This window comes from Tyto alba, unplaced genomic scaffold, assembly GCF_018691265.1.
Source record: "Tyto alba isolate M040663 unplaced genomic scaffold, T.alba_DEE_v4.0 Super-Scaffold_1000006, whole genome shotgun sequence".
NCBI lineage: Eukaryota > Metazoa > Chordata > Aves > Strigiformes > Tytonidae > Tyto > Tyto alba.
In genome coordinates, this window is record NW_024881272.1 from 34,619,027 (window position 1) to 34,638,200 (window position 19,174).

At 46.8% G+C, this 19,174-nt stretch overlaps 1 protein-coding gene across 9 annotated transcripts in view; it reads left to right on the top strand.

The window, feature by feature from the left end:
• The window catches only part of LRRC7 (leucine rich repeat containing 7), a 190,083-nt gene that overhangs the window by 154,551 nt on the left and 16,358 nt on the right, over nucleotides 1–19,174 (top strand). For 4 of the 9 annotated variants that reach the window (XM_042804008.1, XM_042803965.1, XM_042803958.1 and 1 more), the window contains exons 16-22: nucleotides 1,260–1,460; nucleotides 8,219–8,284; nucleotides 9,474–9,585; nucleotides 9,812–9,992; nucleotides 10,982–12,659; nucleotides 14,316–14,465; nucleotides 18,606–18,725. In XM_042804008.1, the coding sequence (XP_042659942.1) occupies nucleotides 1,260–1,460; nucleotides 8,219–8,284; nucleotides 9,474–9,585; nucleotides 9,812–9,992; nucleotides 10,982–12,659; nucleotides 14,316–14,465; nucleotides 18,606–18,725 (2,508 nt within the window). The remainder of the gene's footprint in view (nucleotides 1–1,259; nucleotides 1,461–8,218; nucleotides 8,285–9,473; nucleotides 9,586–9,811; nucleotides 9,993–10,981; nucleotides 12,660–14,315; nucleotides 14,466–18,605; nucleotides 18,726–19,174) is intronic. The other 5 variants (XM_042803978.1, XM_042803968.1, XM_042804014.1 and 2 more) reach the window with 5 other exon arrangements.

The following is a 19,174-nucleotide window of genomic DNA, read 5'->3' on the forward strand; positions in this document are numbered from 1 at the left end:
AGCTTCTTTGTGGTGAATGCTTCCAAGTAGTTACCCCGCAGCAAGCGCGATTCCAGGTTTCTCAGCCTCGTGACGGGGGGCAGTCACCCGGAGGTGCCCAGCTCGCTCTAGGAGCTCTGAGTTGACGCCACTGAAGGGTCGGGTGGCCCCTTCCACCCCAAGTCGCGGCCCGGAGCGAGCAGGGGTGGGGGGCTCAGGTGTCCCCGCCACCGGGGACCAGGCCCACGGGCCGCCCGCGCTCCCCGCGCAGCCCGAGCGGCCTTGCCGAGGCCGCGCTGGCTGCGGGAGCGCGCTCCCCGCCCCGTCCCTCGGCGTCTCTTCTGAGGCCGCGGTGAGGGGCGTTCAGCGGAGCGAACACGGCCGCGGCGCCCTGCGGGAGGGAGGAGGAGGAGGAGGGGGGGCTCAAGCGGGGCCCGCGGGCCGCCTTTCCTGCTCGGAGCGGGCCCGACGCGGCCGCGCGCTGCACCGCCGCCGCCTCCGAGCGGTTTGTGCCGTGTCTTCCCGGGCGACGGGGGGTGACGCCTCCCGTCAGCCTTCCCAGCCGCTCGGCCCTGAGATTGGGTAGAGCTGTCTTCAAATTAGGGTGGCTTCGGACTTGGGAAATGCAGTGTTTCTTTACTTCTGAGTGATAAAAATGATAAACTCAAAATGCGGAGCTTTCTAGAAGATCCGTAGGTCTGTCAGTCGGTCAAAGTACTGTTCAGTGTGGCTTAGGGCGGCTTTCCTGTAGCGGTTTGAGTCTGTTTTCCTGTATTTTCTGTATAAGAAAAGAGTGAGATACATTGAGTGCATGTACGTACATTGTACATCTCAAAGAGCAAGCAGCTCCCGGTAGATCAGAGTCTGTTCTCAGCTGCCGTAGACAATTCAGATTAAATCAGGACACTGAACGTAGCTAAATTAATTCTGCATTTACACCAGTACTGGTTTGCAAAAGTGTGATGGAGTATGTCAGTACTCCCAAGCAAAGTGTGAAATTAAAATACAATACTCTCACAGGGTAAGAGATAGACTTATAGGGAATCATTCTCATCCATTACTTTATGTCGCTGAAATTCCATTATAGGTTGACATAGTGTAACTGAGAGCAAATTTCAGTCCAAAAACCCATGAAAATAGCTATATGTAACACGTTACCTCAAATAGATTAATTAAAAATTTGAGGAATTTGCACTTAGCCATAGTACTGTACCATGGTTTTAGTTTGCATGCTGTTTTCATTTTGTATTTGTGCTTTAATTCTTTTTATGAATGTTCAGGTTGAAATAAATCTAAAACGTTATCCCACTCCATACCCGGAGGATTTAAAGAATATGGTAAAATCAGTTCAAAATCTGGTGGGCAAAACAAGCCATGGAGTACGGCCTGAGAACTCAACACCAACTGCGAACAGTGAACAAACTGTGAAAGAAAAGTATGAGCACAAGTGGCCCATGGCACCAAAGGAGATTTCAGTGGAGGTAATGTAAAAGGATCGTTGTTCCTCTCAAGAGTTCCAGATGGGGTTTTAACATAACTCCATCAAATGATATTCTGCATCTGCTGTGAACTTCATACTTAATAGTTTCTAGTTTCATTCCGTAAAGTTAATTTAGTTTTATATTGAGTTGCTGGTTTTCCCAATACTACTGAGTTTATCAGACTGAATTTTTGGTTTTAAATCTACCCGGATCTGAATTTTGGTACTGATATAGACAGGCACTCTCCTAAATTTTAATGATACGAGAGACTTGCTTATTAGCAGGAGAATCGACCCGATCACAATTTACATCTCAGACTTCAGTAAGTGTATTTCTGCATCAAATGCATTAATGACAGATCACTTTGTTCTCTCTGACCCTACTATACCTTTGGGTTCTGCTTCCTCTATTCACATTACAAGTGGTAGATAGCCAATTAACCTTGTCAAAAGTTAATGAAGTCAGCAGGAGTGCTTCTTCAACTGCAGGGAACTTTCGATCAGCCCCCCCGCCCCCGAGTAGTGGCTTACAATGAGTTGCAGAACCCAGCCCTTAACACCTTTGCCAGAAGTGGGTCAGGATGCACAGTAACAACGTCTTCCACTGTCACGCAGTCGCTGAAAGGTGAATTCCTACGTGCTGGAGTCCCGTGCAGAGCCGTTACAAATAGCTGAAGCTTGGTCTCGGAGGGCACCTACTCGTTAGCATTCACACTAATGACTTACGTTGTGCAGGCACAATTTATAAATAAGGGAAATTTCTTACCCTGGCAGTATGTATTGATAGTTGGTAAGCTTGGAGAAGTCCAAAGAATACCAGCATTCTTGAAAATCTTTATGATGTCTTAATGCTCAAAAGAAATAAATGAGGAAAAAACCCAACCCCCATCACATTATCTTATCACTCCTTTGTTATTTAAACATGATGATAAATTCATTTTCCTTGAAATATCCTTGTCTCTGGCTAGTCGTGTACGTGTGAATTTCTCTTCCTCAGTTTTCCATATCCTTAACTCAGATTGGCTGTTCTTACATATTCAGCAATCATTGTAGCTGCTCTGTCAGTACTGTGTGTTTTATTTCCAGTTAAACATTTTCATTTCTTAAGAAAAAAACCCAAAAGTTTTCTCTTCAGATGACTTCAGAAGACTTTCTTCAAATCGAGGCACAGTTTTGATTAGTACTTCAAACTAAAATATTTAAGTTAAATCATTCATGTTTTTATCTAAATTGGAAATACTAAATTCTTTCTTACAGTGTAAACCTGGCCTTTGAACCAGCTTGTCTTGTGGCATGAGTACTGACATGGTCTGCTGTTGTTGCTAAATACATACGGTTTATTTCGTATCATCTAGCTTTTGAACTTGAATATTCTTGATAGCTTTCTGCAGGTTTGAACTGGCCCGACTGTGAACACACACATGTTATCTAGCTGGAATTTGAATCAATGTTGTCTGACAAAGACATCAGGGGTTTGCTCTTGTGGCTGGGCCTGGCGGTGCAGGCTCCAGAAATAGGTGGCTGTACTGGTTTAGTTGCGTTAAACTAAATGTTCAGTTGTTAAACTAAAAGGTGAACGTTCCAGTTAACTGAGCCACAGCAGCGAGTCCTGTGAGTATGCAGAGCCCGGTGAGCCCTCCGCTGTGGAGGGGTAAGGAAAGAGCAAAAGGCAGCAACACCATAAAATACTACAGTTACTCTGAAATGCTTGTGCGACCACCTCCTGTGTTCTAGCACGGAGAAAGATGAAGACAAATTTCATTCTTTGATAAAATCGCATTCACTTTTGCAACAGAAAAATGATCCTATCTAATTTTTCTGTGAATGTACGTGAACTGTTCATTGCATGAGTATCACAAAACCCATTTTCTAAAAATAGTTGAATTGCTGAAGACCTTGTGGTAATTCCTCAAGTGCAATTAAATAATGTGGTTGCAATTTCCTAATTAATTTTCTACCGCAAGCGGCTGATGTGAGTGCATGACTATTTCCATCATATCAGTGAAGATGTATTTTTCATCTTCTATTATTATAATAGTGAAGATGGTGGAACTTTTTCAAATTTTAATTTCCCTAGAACTTAGTCAAGACTAGTTACACAACCGTCTCATCAACTAAAGAAAAGAAAGAAAATGTTCTTGTCATTCGTACGACTGGTGACACTGGGAAGGTTTTCTGGCAGTAAAGCAGGATGCTATATGCATTCTCCTCTCTCTGGCTTCTGGCATGAAGAGAAAGAAGAGGTATGGGGAGCTGTCGAAAAAGCGTGAATGATTTTGTGAATAATATTAGCATGATTTCAGTTGTAGGACATTAAATAAAACATAATTAAGCTCCATTTGCCTTTGAGATAATTAGGAGACATGATCTCAGGCCTCGAGTTAAAATACAGTTTGAAAATGCAGGTGTGTTCTGATATAGATTTAGACTGAAGACAGTTTCTAATAACAAGGTAATTTAATTTCAGGTGCAGTGCTCGCTTTTTCATCCTCAGAGGCCAGATAAGCTGGTTTCTTTTTTGATCTCTTCTGGGTTTTCTGTCAATTAATTTACACGTGTCTCTTCACAAAACTGTTTCTAAATAATTAAAGGGAGCATCTGAAATGAGGAACAAGCTACAGTTCAAATCCCCTGTATCATCTTCCACCTTCAGTAATAATAAGCAAACAATTTCTTAATTAATCATCAATTAAAATAAACCTCTTCGTTGTCCTAAGTCATTTAGAAAGATGTGCATTTTGGACAAAAAGTCAGCTGGGGTTACTTGGTGTGTTGTGTAGCCTTTCCGTGAGAAACACCACAGATCAGCTATTAAGCTATCTATAATTAATATTCTTGATATGTCTGGAGTGACAAATAAACTAGAAATACTTGTACATAACTCTCAGCTTTGGATTAAAAAAAGCCTTTTCTAGTCCACCTGGCAGCATTCCATCCTTTGTGCTAATTCCTAGCGGGTTTGTTTGTACTGTGTAAAGAGGAGAGATCGTTGTTCTTTGAGCGGTGCGATGCAGGTGCAGGTGCTGGTGCTAACAGCTAGCAAAGTGCTGCCTCGGCTCGATTGGATCTTCTGAGACCTTCATCTCACCTCAGCCAAAAAAAGACCTCAATCCTTTTAACTTCTGGCTTTGTTACTCTGTGGGTTTGGGTTGTGGGTTTTTTTTTTGGGGTGGGTGGGGGCGGAGAAGGGCGTTCTTTTTGTTTCGTTTTTAGCGAAAATTTCAGAGATGGAAGAGATCATCTTGACTTTCCAGGAAGACTTACGCACTTTTATTTCCCCCAGGGTGCCTGGCTTCATTCGATTCAGTTGATGTGTCTAATGTGGGAGCTGTTTTCCACTAATGAGATGCACGATGACAGTCTCTCCTCAGTGGGAGAGGAATATGTGCTAAAGATTTTTGGTTTGTATCTGCTTTAAGCCCAGATCTTGATAAGCTCATTGTAACAGGATTACCTATATTTTACCAGGAGTCAGAAATATCTTCATTGTAGAGATTTTGGTTTCTCCATGGCACAAAAGATCTTTACTGAGGTTAGGACCTTGGTGCCTTCTTGTCAAAGGAGAAAGGAGGTAATGACCTACTCATCTGGAGGTCTGACTCACAAGAGACCTTTCTTCAGATAGGATGTCAAATGTCTGAAAAGTTCATTTTGAGTTACTTTGACTTCTGCCTGACCTTATCTAAGTGTCTGGATTGGAGGGGCATTATTCAAGGCTGCCTCCAAGATGAAGCCTACCTTCCGTAAAATCAGTCCAAGACGTCACTTGAGCCTCTGAGGCTACTGCCCTGTCTGTCCCCAGCTGCCCGAGGACTCGGGAGGTGCAGTGTTACGTGTCTGGACGTGGCACTCTGTACAAACACGGGACACGTGGGCCTGGTTTGTGTTTGATGGACCACGGAGTGGCTTTTTAGCGAAAGGCCTGAGACTATTGGCAGCAACCTCGGCGAGATGGGGGAGGCTGGGTGCTCTTCCACCTCGACGGAGAGCAACGGGAGCTTGTTTCCTGCAGAGGTGGGAGAGCACAGGGGGTGCAATTCACCTGTCAGGGCGTTGTGACTCAGGGCAGTACTGAGACATCTGTCCTCACGCTGGGGACCACGTACAGGAGCCTCCCCGTGGTTTGTAGCTGAGGATGGTGTCAGAAGGTCTCCCATCCTCGCCAGTACATGACTGATTACTGGTCAGATAAGCATCTGCAGTTTTTCTTTGCAGAATCCTGACCACGTCAGCTAGCAGGCTTAGCCATAAGAGATTAAACTGCTGGAAGTGGAAATTTTCATTCTAAAATACATCTTTGTAGGCTGGGGATCTCTGATTTCTCTGGGGATAGGTAGTTCTGGTCAGTTCTTGGGTGCATCGCCTTGGCTGGATTTCTGATCACCTGAATAGGCAAAGTTAATGTTTGTGTTCCTCCAGCTGCTTGCCAGTCCACCGGACTGCAAGGCAAAAGGACACGTGGCAGAAATCGCTATGCCCTACTTGCAGGTGGCAACTTTTTCCAGGATCTACTGTGACTTTCCATGGGGTGTCCCAAAAGCTGCCTCTGCTCCAGTCTGTGCCTCGTGTGCTTACTCCTCCTTTTGAAGCTCTATCACGTCTGAGATTGCCTGCTGGAGCTGGAAAGGTGAGAGCTCGCTGCATCTGTGCCGTGGCTGTGTCACCTCTGCAGGGAGGAAGAGTGTCGGGGTTCCTTCGTTTTCCCCCTTCCAGATTCCATGTCCACATTCAGAAGTTTTCCTTCCACCAGTTCAGTTATATCTTGTATTAACGTCCTGTTTGGGGCAACCTTCGGGTCTAATGGCTACTGAAACTGGCCTTTCTGGAAGCTGCCATCACTGCCAGAAGTGTTGGAGAGATTTAGGAGCAAGTGGAAGATCCTCCACTCCGCTTTCTTCCAGGATAATCCCATGTCTTGGGGTGACTCTCAGTGCATTCCTGGATTGGTGACTGAACTTTATTTAGATCAGTCTGGTAACTGCTAATTTAGACAGGAGAATATCCAGAACTGTGACCACTTTTCACCTGCTGGGCTTCAGATGGAATTCATTTTGTGATTTTTGTCAGGAGAAGACTAGACCGAGTAACATTTACCTTAGTCCGTTTATTTCTTTTCTTCACCATTTCTTCATAGCCAGCTTGTCAGTCTTCAGATTGACCTAGCCTTCTCCAGTTTAGAAGTGCTGCCAACCCTCTGCATATATTTAATTGTTCCTCTGAAATAGATCCATCATTAATGGTCCCACATTCCTCTGCCTTGCGTGTGCTGCGTCTGCCCAGAGCCCCAGCCTGTTCTACTCGGAGGCTTTATATTCTCTGCAAGCAGACTCTAGGAGTTGGGTTATTTTAAAAATTCCATCTCTCCAGATTACAATTTAATGTTCTCGTGTTGTCAGCATGAATAATTGGTGATATTTCTCTTTCTCGGTCATTTTAATATTTTTTACCACGTATTTTCTCTTGGGAAACAGCTCACCATATTTTTCTGTCCTCTACCTATGTCTTTCTCTGATTAGTCCTGAGGAATAAGTTCTGACACAACACAATTTCATTTATCTCTTCTCTTTGTTCTTGCAATTGGTCTTATTAACAATACTTTTTTTAATTTTTTTTTCCCCTATTAGTGGTCTTTTTGTTCTTGGGCCTGTAAGAAAAAAAGGTCCTCTTAAACAGAACAGAATGAAATGAAGTATGGTCTTGTTTTTTTACAACGTATTTCTCTTTATGGCATATTCACAAAAGCCAGACTAGTTCTTTCAAAAGCGTATTGATTTTTGTTGGAAGAGGGGCTGAAAAGAAAAAGAAAAAAAAAAAAAAACATAGAAATCTTCATAAAATCATGTACCTCAAATAAAAATGTGCTTCATCATTATGTCAAAAATGGAACTGCTAGTTCCTCCTATCTTACAGCACGTAGTTTTATTTTAAGCTTATAACGTTTGGAGGTTTCATGGCATAATATTGGGATTCTAGGTTCAAGGGAGAGAAAATAAAGATTTCCAAAAGAGTCACCTGTCTGATACAGATGACATTCATAAATGGACTCTGGAAATCCCAGACAGGAAGGAGAAAGACGAGCATTCAGAAAGCTCAGAGGCCCAAGAAGCTTAACATGCACCATGCCTCAAAGGTGGAGAATTTCACACTCGGCGAATGCTACGCACTTTTCTATTTCTCCAAAAAAGGTTTTGCATAAGTTTGTTACACTGCACTAGCAAATGATTGTGCTGCACTGGGAAAATGCTCTGGCACTGTTGTTAGCTTTCAGTTGTATGTGCATCACTACCGTTGTGTAAGAAATACCATACACAACAAGGGATCTCTGCGTGGGAAAGTGATTCAAAGTCTTGACTGTATCACCCCATATAAGAGTTGGTATGTAGCAGTATTTGCTTCAGTGTTAGCACGGAGGGGGTTAATTAAACGGGCTGTGAAGATACCTGCTCTTTGTTGTTTTGGTATGGTACTACCCTCCAGTAGAAACCAAATGCAGAAGGATTAAAATACCTGTTGTGTAAATATAATTATATTCTTCAAGGACAAATCACGCGGCAAATGCTTCTGCAAATCTCTGTTTCCACTGTTGCTACAAAAAGTAGTTAATGGAGAGTGAACCTCTGAAAGTTTTCTCCTTAAGAGAAGAAGTAAATTTTAAAAATATTATAGCATTTCACATTTTAATAATGTGGTTGTGGTACTCCATTTTAAATTGTTTCTGGAAATATTACATCTCTTTCCTTTATTGACTTCACTCTGCAGAATCACTGGAGTACCTTTAACAACCAAATGTCAGGGCACAGAGATCCCCATAGTGTCTCCGTTAGCGTAAGTTCCCTCCTAAATCTATTTCTCCTACCCCTTTCCTTCCCTGTTTATACTACTAATTACTGATTTTCTCCTCCTATCTCTTCTGAACCTCCTATTTTCACTAGATGCTCTCCTTCTCCAACTTCCATCCTCCTCATGAAGCCGCAGCTCCCCCCCTCGCTCGAGGCGGCGCGTGGTTCTCGTACCCGTCCCCACGGGGCCCTCGGCTCGGGGGGCTGCCGTGCCCCTCTCCCCCCGCTCCCCTCCCACCGCCTTTCCCTCAGCCCGCCCCCCCAAACGCGCATGCCGAGGGGTCCCCACCGTGCTCCTTCTTCCAGCTCCCCTTCCGAAAATCCCCCCCCCCCCCCCCCCCCGAGGGCAGGGCTCCCCCAGGAAGCGTCGCCCCCTCCCCAGGTCACCCCTCTTCAGGGCAGCGCCCTTCTCATCGCTGAACTTCCTTCCAGGGATAAGAGATGCCACGGATCACCTCTGTGTGTCTTCATTCCCTTCTAGCTATCCCGCGAGCCCAACTTCACTGTCCTGATTTAAAATATCTCCTTCTGAGACTACACCTCAGTCGCTCTCCGCTTCTTAACTCGTGTTGTTTTCAGTGTGTATCCTGTTGCCGGCTAGAACAGCGAAACAGTTGTGCGGGGCAGTCTTTGAAGGCCAAGATTTGCTGGACTCTCCTGAGAAGTTTATGAAATCTGAATGATCTTAATTGAGTAAAATGAGCTTAATTTAGTAAAAAAACTCTTTGGAGACAAAGTAATTTTAATTAAATGTAGCTATGAGGACAGTTGAATCTGTGGAAGGACTTGTGCCACATATAAATGAATGAGGAATGCTTACTCCCAAAATAAGAAGTAAATGTTTATTCTAAATTTTCATTTATTTCTACTGGCAGCTTGCATTTTTGTGACCTCTGCTTCATCAAAAATTTTGACATGGCCTTGATGTATCTTGCAAGTTCCATCTGTTTTGTCCACATTTTCAGAATGATCACATCACCAAAATTTTTACAAGTATTTATGTAGGACTAATTAGAATTTTCAGCTGACAAATCAGCATGATTAGGCACTACCCGTATGGTGGGGGTTTGGTGTGTTGTCACGTTCATGAAAAGAAGGCTGTGAAATGTTTGTTTGTTGCAATTTGAAAGTGGATTCTGTTTCCTATGTTTACTCTACATTATTATATTCCTCAGGATGCCTTTGGACATCCTGCCAGTGAGATGAGGATAGGGGAACTTCGTCCTTCCATGCCGGAGACTCCGTTGTACCCACCCAAACTTGTTCTTCTGGGTAAAGAGAAGAAAGGTACTAACTTGACTTACAACCTTTTAGATGAAAGCTGATGTAATGTACGCAGATAGACACATTACTTAAGATGTTCTACACCTCACCCTGGTTTTAAAACATGCTACATGCGTATTTGTGCATATGTGTGTACACATAGCCGCAGTATCAATTCTAAAATGTATTTTTTCTGGAGTTTAGTTTTCAACTACCACCTCCTGAAAATGTTTGCTGTGTTTTGTTTCAGAATCGACAGACGAGTCTGAAGCAGATAAGATCCATTGTCTGAATAACAGCGTTTCCTCAGGCACTTACTCAGACTATTCCCCTTCCCAGGCTTCCTCAGGGTCCTCCAACGCGCATGTTAAAATGGGGTCCTTGCAGACAACGGCTAAAGAAGCAGTGAATAACTCTTTGTGGGGGAACAGGTGTGATCATCTTTCTTAACACAGCTTCTGCTTGCCTTTCGTCTTCCGCTGTCATATGCATTCAAAGTGATCGTATGCTGCCTGTTAAGGCATCCAATTAAAAAATAACGACGCTTTTACCCCGGTTTTGCAGGGGTGTACATAGCTATTCAAAGCCCAGGCTGTGCAGAGTTGGCCACCCGTTCATACTCTGTAAATGTCAGTAATTCTGCAGCTGGTTTTTCAACCATGTGCTAGAGCCGTGCATTAAAAGCGCCTGGTAATTGAGCTGCAATTATTCTGCTCCGTGGGGTCCTGAGCTTCAGCTGGCTGTAGCTGAGCGTAGAGAGCAGAGTGTGTGTCCCTCATATTATTGCTGTCCTGAGCCTCACTCTGCCCTGGACCTCCAAGAGTAACGCAGTTCTTTGAAAGTTGTAATTTGCACTGGCCATCAGCACCCTGAAAACGCTCTCGTACCGTACCAGAAACAGCCTGCGCTCTCTGTCCCTGCCATAAATCACCTCGTGTAGTTCCGTCCACAGGCTCTTCCTGTTAAAGAGAGGCTGGAGCCTACTCACTGGAGATGCATAAAATCTTGGTGGCGAGAACGTGCACAAACCGATTCTGGTATTTTTGTTTAAAAAAAAAAAAACCCAAAACAGTGTAAGTATCAAAAAGTCTTCCCTTGCGCTCATAGCTTATTTTTAAAGCAGGAAAATACGCCCAGCTGGATTTATATGACCGTGGCATTGAGCCACCCTGGACTTTTGAGTGACTTCTTTAGTTTCTCTGTGCACGTCCTTGCAGAATCTGCGCTCCAGTGCAAAAAACCGGTGCAGCCATTCGTGCCAAACGGGTGGCACGCGTTGCGCGTCTCATAGTGCGGTCCCGGAGCCCGGGTATGGGTGGAGGAACGTTACCTTGTGTTATAGCCGTGTCTTTCTGACGGCTGCTCGGGTGCTCTAGCAGAGGGCGTTTTATCTTGTTCTCGTTTCGTTTGGCTTTTGCAGGCTGGCACAGTCCTTTCCACAGCCCCTTGAAACAAAGCCATTGCTGAGCCAGCGGGAATCCGCCCCGGCGGGGAACCTGCCGCCGCGCACCGACAGGCGCCCGCTGAGCGACACCTTCGCCGACAGCTGGAACGACGGCTCGCACTACGATAACACGGGGTTCGTGGCGGAGGAGAGCACGGTGGAGAATCCCAGTGCTAACCCCCTCCTGAGCACGAAAACGAGAAGCACATCCGCGCACGGGCGCAGGCCGCTGATCAGGCAAGACAGGATAGTTGGCATTCCCCTGGAGCTGGAGCAGCCGACGCTCAGAAACACACACGAATCTGAAGTGCCTCCTCCCAATCCTTGGCAAAATTGGACCAGAACCCCTAGTCCTTTTGAAGACAGGACAGCTTTTCCTTCCAAACTGGAAAGCACCCCCACCACCAGCCCTTTGCCTGAGCGGAAAGATCACGTCAAGGAGTCCCCCGAAATGACTAGCACTTTCGCTCCAGGAATAGCGTGGGAATATCACGATTCAAATGCCAACAGAAGTCTCACCAACGTCTTTTCCCATATCCACTGTCGCCCAGATCCTTCCAAAAGCATTATTTCGATCAGCAAGAGTACGGAACGGCTTTCTCCCATGATGAGGGATTTAAAAACTAACAAGTTTAAGAAGTCGCAAAGCATCGATGAGATAGACATTGGTACGTACAAAGTGTATAATATACCCTTAGAAAACTATGCATCTGGTAACGATACTGTAGGAACCCACGAGAGGGTGGACAAGCTCCTGGGCCCGGAGCACGGCATGCTGAGCATGTCCCGCAGCCAGTCGGTCCCCATGCTGGACGACGAGCTGCTGACCTACGGCAGCGTCAAGGTGCAGCCGCAGCAGAAGTCGTCCGTCACGAAGAAAGTCTACCAGTTCGACCAAAGCTTCAACCCGCAGGGAGCGGTGGAGGTCACGGCGGAGAAGAGGCTCCCGCCGCCTTTCCAGCTCAACCCCGAGTACATTCCCCAGCAGAGTAAAAACCTGCCCCAGGAGCTGGTCAGCCCCAGGGCTTACCGCGGCTACCCGCCCGTGGAGCACATGTTCTCCTTCTCCCAGCCTTCGGTGAACGAGGAGGCGGCGGGCGGCCCCTTCGCGAGCCAAGGGGCTCGGCCGGGGTTCTTGAGGAGGGCGGATTCCTTGGTCAGCTCCACCGAGATGTCCATGTTCAGGAGAGTCAGCGAGCCCCACGAGCTGCCCCCGAGCGACAGGTACGGCCGGCCTCCGTACCGAGGAGCTGCGGAGCGCCAGAGCAGCATCTCGGTCTCCGAGTCTCAGTTCCTCAAGAGGAACGGCCGGTACGAAGACGAGCATCCTTCCTACCAGGAAGTGAAAGCCCAGACTGGAAGCTTTCCAGTTAAAAACCTGACACAAAGGAGGCCGTTGTCTGCACGAAGCTACAGTACAGAGAGTTACGGCACATCCCAAACCAGGCCGGTTTCAGCGAGGCCTACAATGGCAGCTCTGCTGGAAAAGATACCGTCAGACTATAACTTGGGTAACTATGGCGACAAGCCTTCCGATAACAGTGATATAAAGACAAGGCCTACCCCTGTGAAGGGAAATGAGAGCTGTGCTAAAATGCCCGCTGACTGGAGACAACAGCTACTTAGACATATAGAAGCTAGAAGGTTAGACAGGGTATGTTTGGCACTTCTCTGCAATTAATGCCTTTAGTTGTGTGTCTCGGTCTGTCAAACTATTTGCACGTACAGCGGTCACCACCAGAATTCCCAGTAATGAAATTCCTGCCTCGGTGTCAGAGGAGCCGGCCCGCAAAGGGGCCTGGGGGTGCTCAAAAGCAGCTGGAGTGAGGGCTTCCCGGGTACATGGGCAACAAAGAGTCTCTGCACGAGTCGCGCACCCGCGGTGCACGTCACTAACGTGGTAACTGCTGCAGCGCTGGCGCAGATAACAAAAGCCGTCAGAATCTCTCCTTATCAGCAGATGTGAACGTGCTGCTGAAGCCCACCGCTTCAGTCACGATTTGAGAGCTTTAAAAGATGTTGGCTGCATCTTTGCAGTAAAAGGAAATAAAGAAAACCACCACCGATAAAAAGTAAAATAATGTATTTTAGCTTCCATATCACTGTTAGTGGAGGGGATTTAAAGGTACCTCTTAACTCTGAAAAATACCACTGGCTATGCACTGCCACTGTTTTTAACAAGGAATATGATTATTACTCCTTTCAGCGGTAGGAAGTTACGCTTATTTACCTTCTATACAAAACAGTGCGAGTACTATAGTGCATGAGTTCGGTAATGATCTTGACTATTTAATGGCCTACTTCATGAATCGGATTTACTTCGTAATCTGAAGTGGTTGTGAAAAATTACTGTCACGAGCTGCGTAAGTTAGTTTCAAAATGTGTCCATATACCTATTTTGTGCTAGATACTCATCAGTGGTGTTAATATATTCATTGCCCTCCAGTTGCTCGGCTGTGGCGCATATTAAAATGTCGTTAAGGGTCAAATGGGTAAACTTTAAACACTGGCTTGAAGGCTGAAGCCTTTTCCTTACTTCAGCTGTTTTCCTCGTGTTGTGTAAAACTGATTGGAAAATACCCAATACCCAGGCAAAGCAGAGCGCCCCAAGTAGAGACGTTTCTGGTGGAGACGAACCCTTCCCCGGTGTGGTTTGCTTAAGGAATATTTTCACCCTTAGTTTGCAGTGTGCATCTGCTTAAGAAATGCTTGAACCCCCCCCGTGGAAGGCTGACACCGGTGATTTCACCCGGCCAAACGCCGCTCCCCGCGGGGGAGCAGAGCTCGGCGGAGGGGGGCTGCCCGCTGAGGACCCCCCCGTGCTGTCCCCCCCGTGCTGCCCCCCCCGAGCTCGTCCCCCCGGGGCAGCCGCCGGCCGGGGAGCCCCGGCAGAGCTCCCGAGCTGGCGCGCAGCCGCCTTCTCTAGGCTTCTCTCCTCCGCCTTTCCTGCTCCTTCATGCTAGATACGTCTTTTCTTGGCCCATCAGTGGTTGCACAGAGGTACCAAAATTTGGCCGTATTTGCAAAATAGAGACTTGTACCATGTTATATACTGCAGTTCTCAGAGTACAGATAACAACATATTTCATCTGCTGTCAGCGTTGAAGTCTTTTATGGTATCCATTTTATGTATAACTAGTAATGTACCTGCTTCCGTGTGACCCAGTGCATGCATCAAGAAGCTATTTATTTCTTGGTACTGTTTGTTTGCTTAAACTAAAACTCTGTGAAATTAACCATATATGTGTGATACTTAATTCGATGAGCATGTGTGTTCATATCCTGTCACGTGGTTGTTTCCTCTACTCAGACCGCTGCTTACAAACACAACACAGTTAGCCTTGGCATGCTGCACTCTGGAGGTTTTTCAGCAATGCATGCCGGCAGAAGCATGACTTTAAACTTGCAGACTAAATCTAAATTTGAAAACCAAATGCTTCAAGAGCTACCTCTACCGAAAGTAAGTATGGGATAGCCAGCATATACCAGCATTACCAAATAAATTAATAATACTCCTTGCTTTTTCCCGGTTTAGCTTTTGCCTATTACTCATGCTTATACTATACACAATCCAAAAAGCAAGGCTGACAGTAATCCAGTTTTCCTACTCCATAATCTTGCTTTTTGGATTAAGTAGCTCACATGGCTGTCATTACTGCTTTTTGCTCTCGTGTTACAGACTGATGCGATCGTTTTCTCAATGACTTGATCTGTGCCCAGGAACGGAGAACGTGTTTTGTTTTGTGACTGCCTGATCTTAGAAAAATTAATGTAGAGACGTTTAATGTGTAGTTAAATAGGCTCCAAGAGACAGGGATTTTAATATCTGAACGTCAATTGGGTGTGCTGTGATAGCTGATGAGTTTTGCGTGCACGCCTGCCACACCTAAACTGATTTTAAGCTTTTGTTGAGTAGCGCCTATAGAAAGAAAATAATTTTCTCGCTTTTTCACTGTTTATTTTACAGCTGTTACCGATATATTGGTGATAAGTACGTACGTACAGAGTTACATACGAGTGCTTGCTGGGAGGAGCACACGTGCCCAGCCAGAGAGGGACACTGCCGGAGCATTTTTGGCGCGTCAGAGGGGAGGTGCCGAGACCTTCCTCTGCGCCGCGCAGGGCCACCCCGGGGTGCTGGTCGCGCTGCTGGGGGGTCCTGGCCGGGGGGGCCGCGGGGCCAGGAGCGGCCAGCATCCTCCGGTGGCTTTCTGCCTTAGCAGCAGGAGCTGGCGGGGCGGGGTGGCAGCGCCTCTGTGAGGAATTAAAGGGGAGCAGAGCAGAGCTCCGGGCGCCGCAGCGCGAGCGTCCGCGCCGGTCGCCGGAGTGGCCCCGGGCACGGTTCAGCCCAGGCCAGCCGGCTCCCTCCCAGGCCACCCCCGGCCGGCCAACGACTCCCAAAGGGGGGTTCCGATGCCCCCTCTCAGAGTTCAGATCCGAAGCTGTTTAGAAGAATAAGATAAGTGAACGGCAGCGACCTGGGCGCGCTCGCGCAGGCACGGGCATCGCGCTGCGTTGCCGAGCGGAGGTGGGATCGGTTGGCAGCGCACACCCCCCCCCCCCCAACACACACACATTGTTGTCAGCCTGCTCCGCCTGTAGCTTCCTTCCCGTGCACCGTTAGCTCCATTTACACCTCCCGTTCAGGTGTCCCTGCATCTAAACAGGCCCCAGTGTCAGCGTGTGCTTCTCTGTTGTTCGGTTGATGACATCCAGGTCGAACCTCAACCCCAGACGTGTGTGTGTGTGTGTTCGGGCACAGACAGCTTGCCAGCGTTGGTCATACTGTTTTTTTTCCTTCAAAGAATGTGTTTGTCTGCTTGGGTATATACCAGTTCTTGTCACAAGTCCTTGAAAGAAGTCCATTTGACATCAACTCCAAATGATGGTACTATTTTTCTGCACACGTTTAGGAATAAGGTATTATATATCGCTTTAAGAATTTTAGGCTGTAGATGGATATGGATACTAGTACACGGATGCCTGAGGAAATTCATGAAGCTGTTGAGAGTGACGTGTTTTGAGGTGTGACCTTGCGTGAATTCTTCTGCTTTACATTTCACCAGCATTTCATTGCTACGTAGCCGTATAAAATGTGATTGCTGAACTGCATGAAGGGGGTATATTCTCTTACTGTGCTGTTTGGAAAGCCGTGAAAAATGATTGTTGAACAAACTGTATGAATGTTCAGTATTGTTTAATTTTATGCCTTCACGTGTTCTAAAGAATTGACATTTCTTAATGAATCCAGGCCACAGCAGCTTAATGTTTACCTCCTCTCCTTCCTCTTTCTTGTGGCCTAGATTCAAGAGAGTAATGAGTGAGATCTAATTGTCCAGTGGAAGATCAGGAAATCAAGTATAGCACTTACTCAGGCTGAGAAAGTTTATTGCATCGATTGTACTCCACGTATAAAATGGTTGAACTGCTGCTCTTCGTTTTTCACCTAGGCTTAATAGATATGTAGGTTGCTTGCTGTCCGAGTTCTTTAAATGCATAATATTGCAAGTAGACGAATTCATTCCACTGCAGAAAATGAAAAGAAAAACCTGTGATTGTGGAATTTTCCTATTTATTGAGGAGGCAGAAAGCACCTTCTGTATTTTTTCTTTTTCTGTTTCGAGTGCAAACTCACCTCTGCAGATTAGTCAGCCTCTTATAAAAACGGCACAGCATTGTCTGCAGTGACAAAAGAAACCCTTTTCAGAAGAATGCTTTCAAATTTTGGCATCCATCTCACAGCTCTTCTAAAAGCTTACGGTTTGGTGCACTTTCACTCTCAGACGTGCGCAGCACCACCGTCCCTTTAGGAACAGTCGGCATGTTCACGTGTGTCGCTTCGGAGGAAAACCAGAAGCGCCCGTGGGACGCTGCCTCACCGCCCCCTCTGCCTCTGCACGCTGAGGGCACCCAGCATCTCCTGTAAATTCTATAAATTCCCCTCCCGGGGCGGCGAGCAGGTCTGCAGCCCAGCCCGGGGCCTGCGGGCGCTGGGGCGGGGGATGACTCCCACCGCAACGAGGCCAGCCTTGCTTTTTTCCGTTGTTTTTTTTACTCCTTCTCCACGCAGAGATTTTTGCAGGCGTCCTTTTCTTCACGTGAGCAGCTCTTCCCTGCGCTGCGCTCCGGGAGGGGCAGCCTGCGGGGAAAAGGGCTGAAGCTGGTCTCGTCTCTCCGGTTTTAATGGGTGCAAAGAGAGCGCTACAGGGAGGCCCTGTAGTTTCAACAGGGGAAGTGTTTTGCTCGTGGTTTTTACCATAAGGAAAGCCACATCTTTCCTACTTTTTCCCGAAGACTTCTTGAATTACGGGAGAATTATAATGAAAGTTTTCTTTGGTTTTAAATAATTACGGTTGAATTTTTTTACCTAACCTCTGAGGGGTGTGATTTAAATCTACTTCTATTTACTTTTAAAGGATTTTTAAGCTTGCACATAAAAAAAGCTCTTAATTGACCAGTTACCGGCTTTATATTTCAAAGCAACAGTTTCATTTGTTCTTCAGTCATCTAAAGACGTGTTTCATGATTTTTTTTTTAAATCTAACATGAAGAAGAACTCGCTTGAATGACAGAGGGGAAGAATAGGCTTTTTTTTTTTTTTTTTTTCTTTGCAGACTTTTTTTTTTTTGTTTCTTTGCAGATTACCATTAATCAGAGCTGAATAAGCAGCTAACTGAACAAGCACTACATAAAGCTAAGTGCTGTCAGTGGTAGTACGGTGTCGGCATTTTGGAAAGTCCAACGCAAAAAGCCACACCCACGTTAGCAACATTTCCTCCTGTGGTACAGAATTACAGAGACAGCTAGCAGAAAATCGGGATGGGACAGAAGAATTACACATGTCCTCGGAAGCACTGAAAACGAGAGTGAAGTAACTAGGGGGGGAAAGTGACAGAAAGAGGAAACGCGTGAAAGGAGAAAAGCAGTAGAAAATATTAAGAAAAGTATCAAGCTCATTTAGGAGCCTTTAAATGTGTGTTGTGTCCGTCCATACTCAGGAAGGCATTTAATTACGGGTTAACGCTGTCCGTAGGAGATCCCGTTAGAGCAAACCCGGCCGTAGCCTGGGGAGGGGGCTGTGAGGAGCACACCCGCCCCGTGACACACAGCCCCGCGCGGGGACAGCGGCCACAAGCTCGATATTGCCATTAGGGATTTTTTTCTGAAGGAAGTATGAGCGTGTAGTTTAATCTTGGTGGCAAGTACGTAATTAAAGGGGTTTTTGATGCTTTAGCGACCAATAAGAAAGTTTTAACTCAAATGGTTGATTTGAGCTAGACTGCCTGTTTAAGAGATGGAGCTTTGCCAAAATTTGTTGCTCTGAAAATAACGAGTTGCGTTAAATGAATCTTCTCTTTTCTCTCATCATTCATTATTCTCGTTGTTCCTCTCACATGCCTCCCGAGGCCTCCCGCTTGCCAAGGGTCCCACAGCGGTGCGATTACGCGTTAACGAAATGCCGTAGAGATTTAAAAGGATTTCCGTTTTAGCGCTAGCCTCTTGCAGTTTAACTGGGTTGATTGCTGAAACAAGTCTGAAGCGAGAGCTTTCGCTCGGGGTGTGACAGTGACTAAAGGCTGCCCTACCGTTTCCGCAACAGACCCCGTCGCAGCAGAGCAGCATCCTGGACAACGGGCAGGAGGAGGTGTCCGTGAGCGGCCAGTGGAACCCCTACCCGCTGGGCCGGCGGGACGTGCCCCCCGACACCGTCACCAAGAAGGTAAGTGGAGCTGGCGGCGCAGCTGCCCCGCGCAGCGCCGCGGGGAGGGGGACGGGGTGGCGAGGGCGGCTGGGGAAACGCCGCGCTCTTGCTTCGGAGCCGAAAGCAGGCGTGGCGGTGGGTTAAGGATGGAGGGGTTTGGTTTTTTTTTTTTTTCGTGCCTGCTACCTCATTTTGTGTTTCTGTGTGCCGACGCTAGTGGTTACCTCGGGGGGGGGGAGTGGGCACGGTGGGCTGGGCGGGTGTACCCCTGCACCCGCCAGACAGCCACCGGCTCCCTCCTGTCCTGAAAAGGCTTCGTTCACGTTTTTCATTTCAATTGCATTCTTCCGTTCGCGATGAAAAATTAACGTGTGGAGGGGGAGGCCAGCCCAGTGCCTGGACAGTCACAGACGTTTCGGCGGAGACATCCCAGGCGCGCATCGTCTGCTGAGAGACTCGCTAGGAAC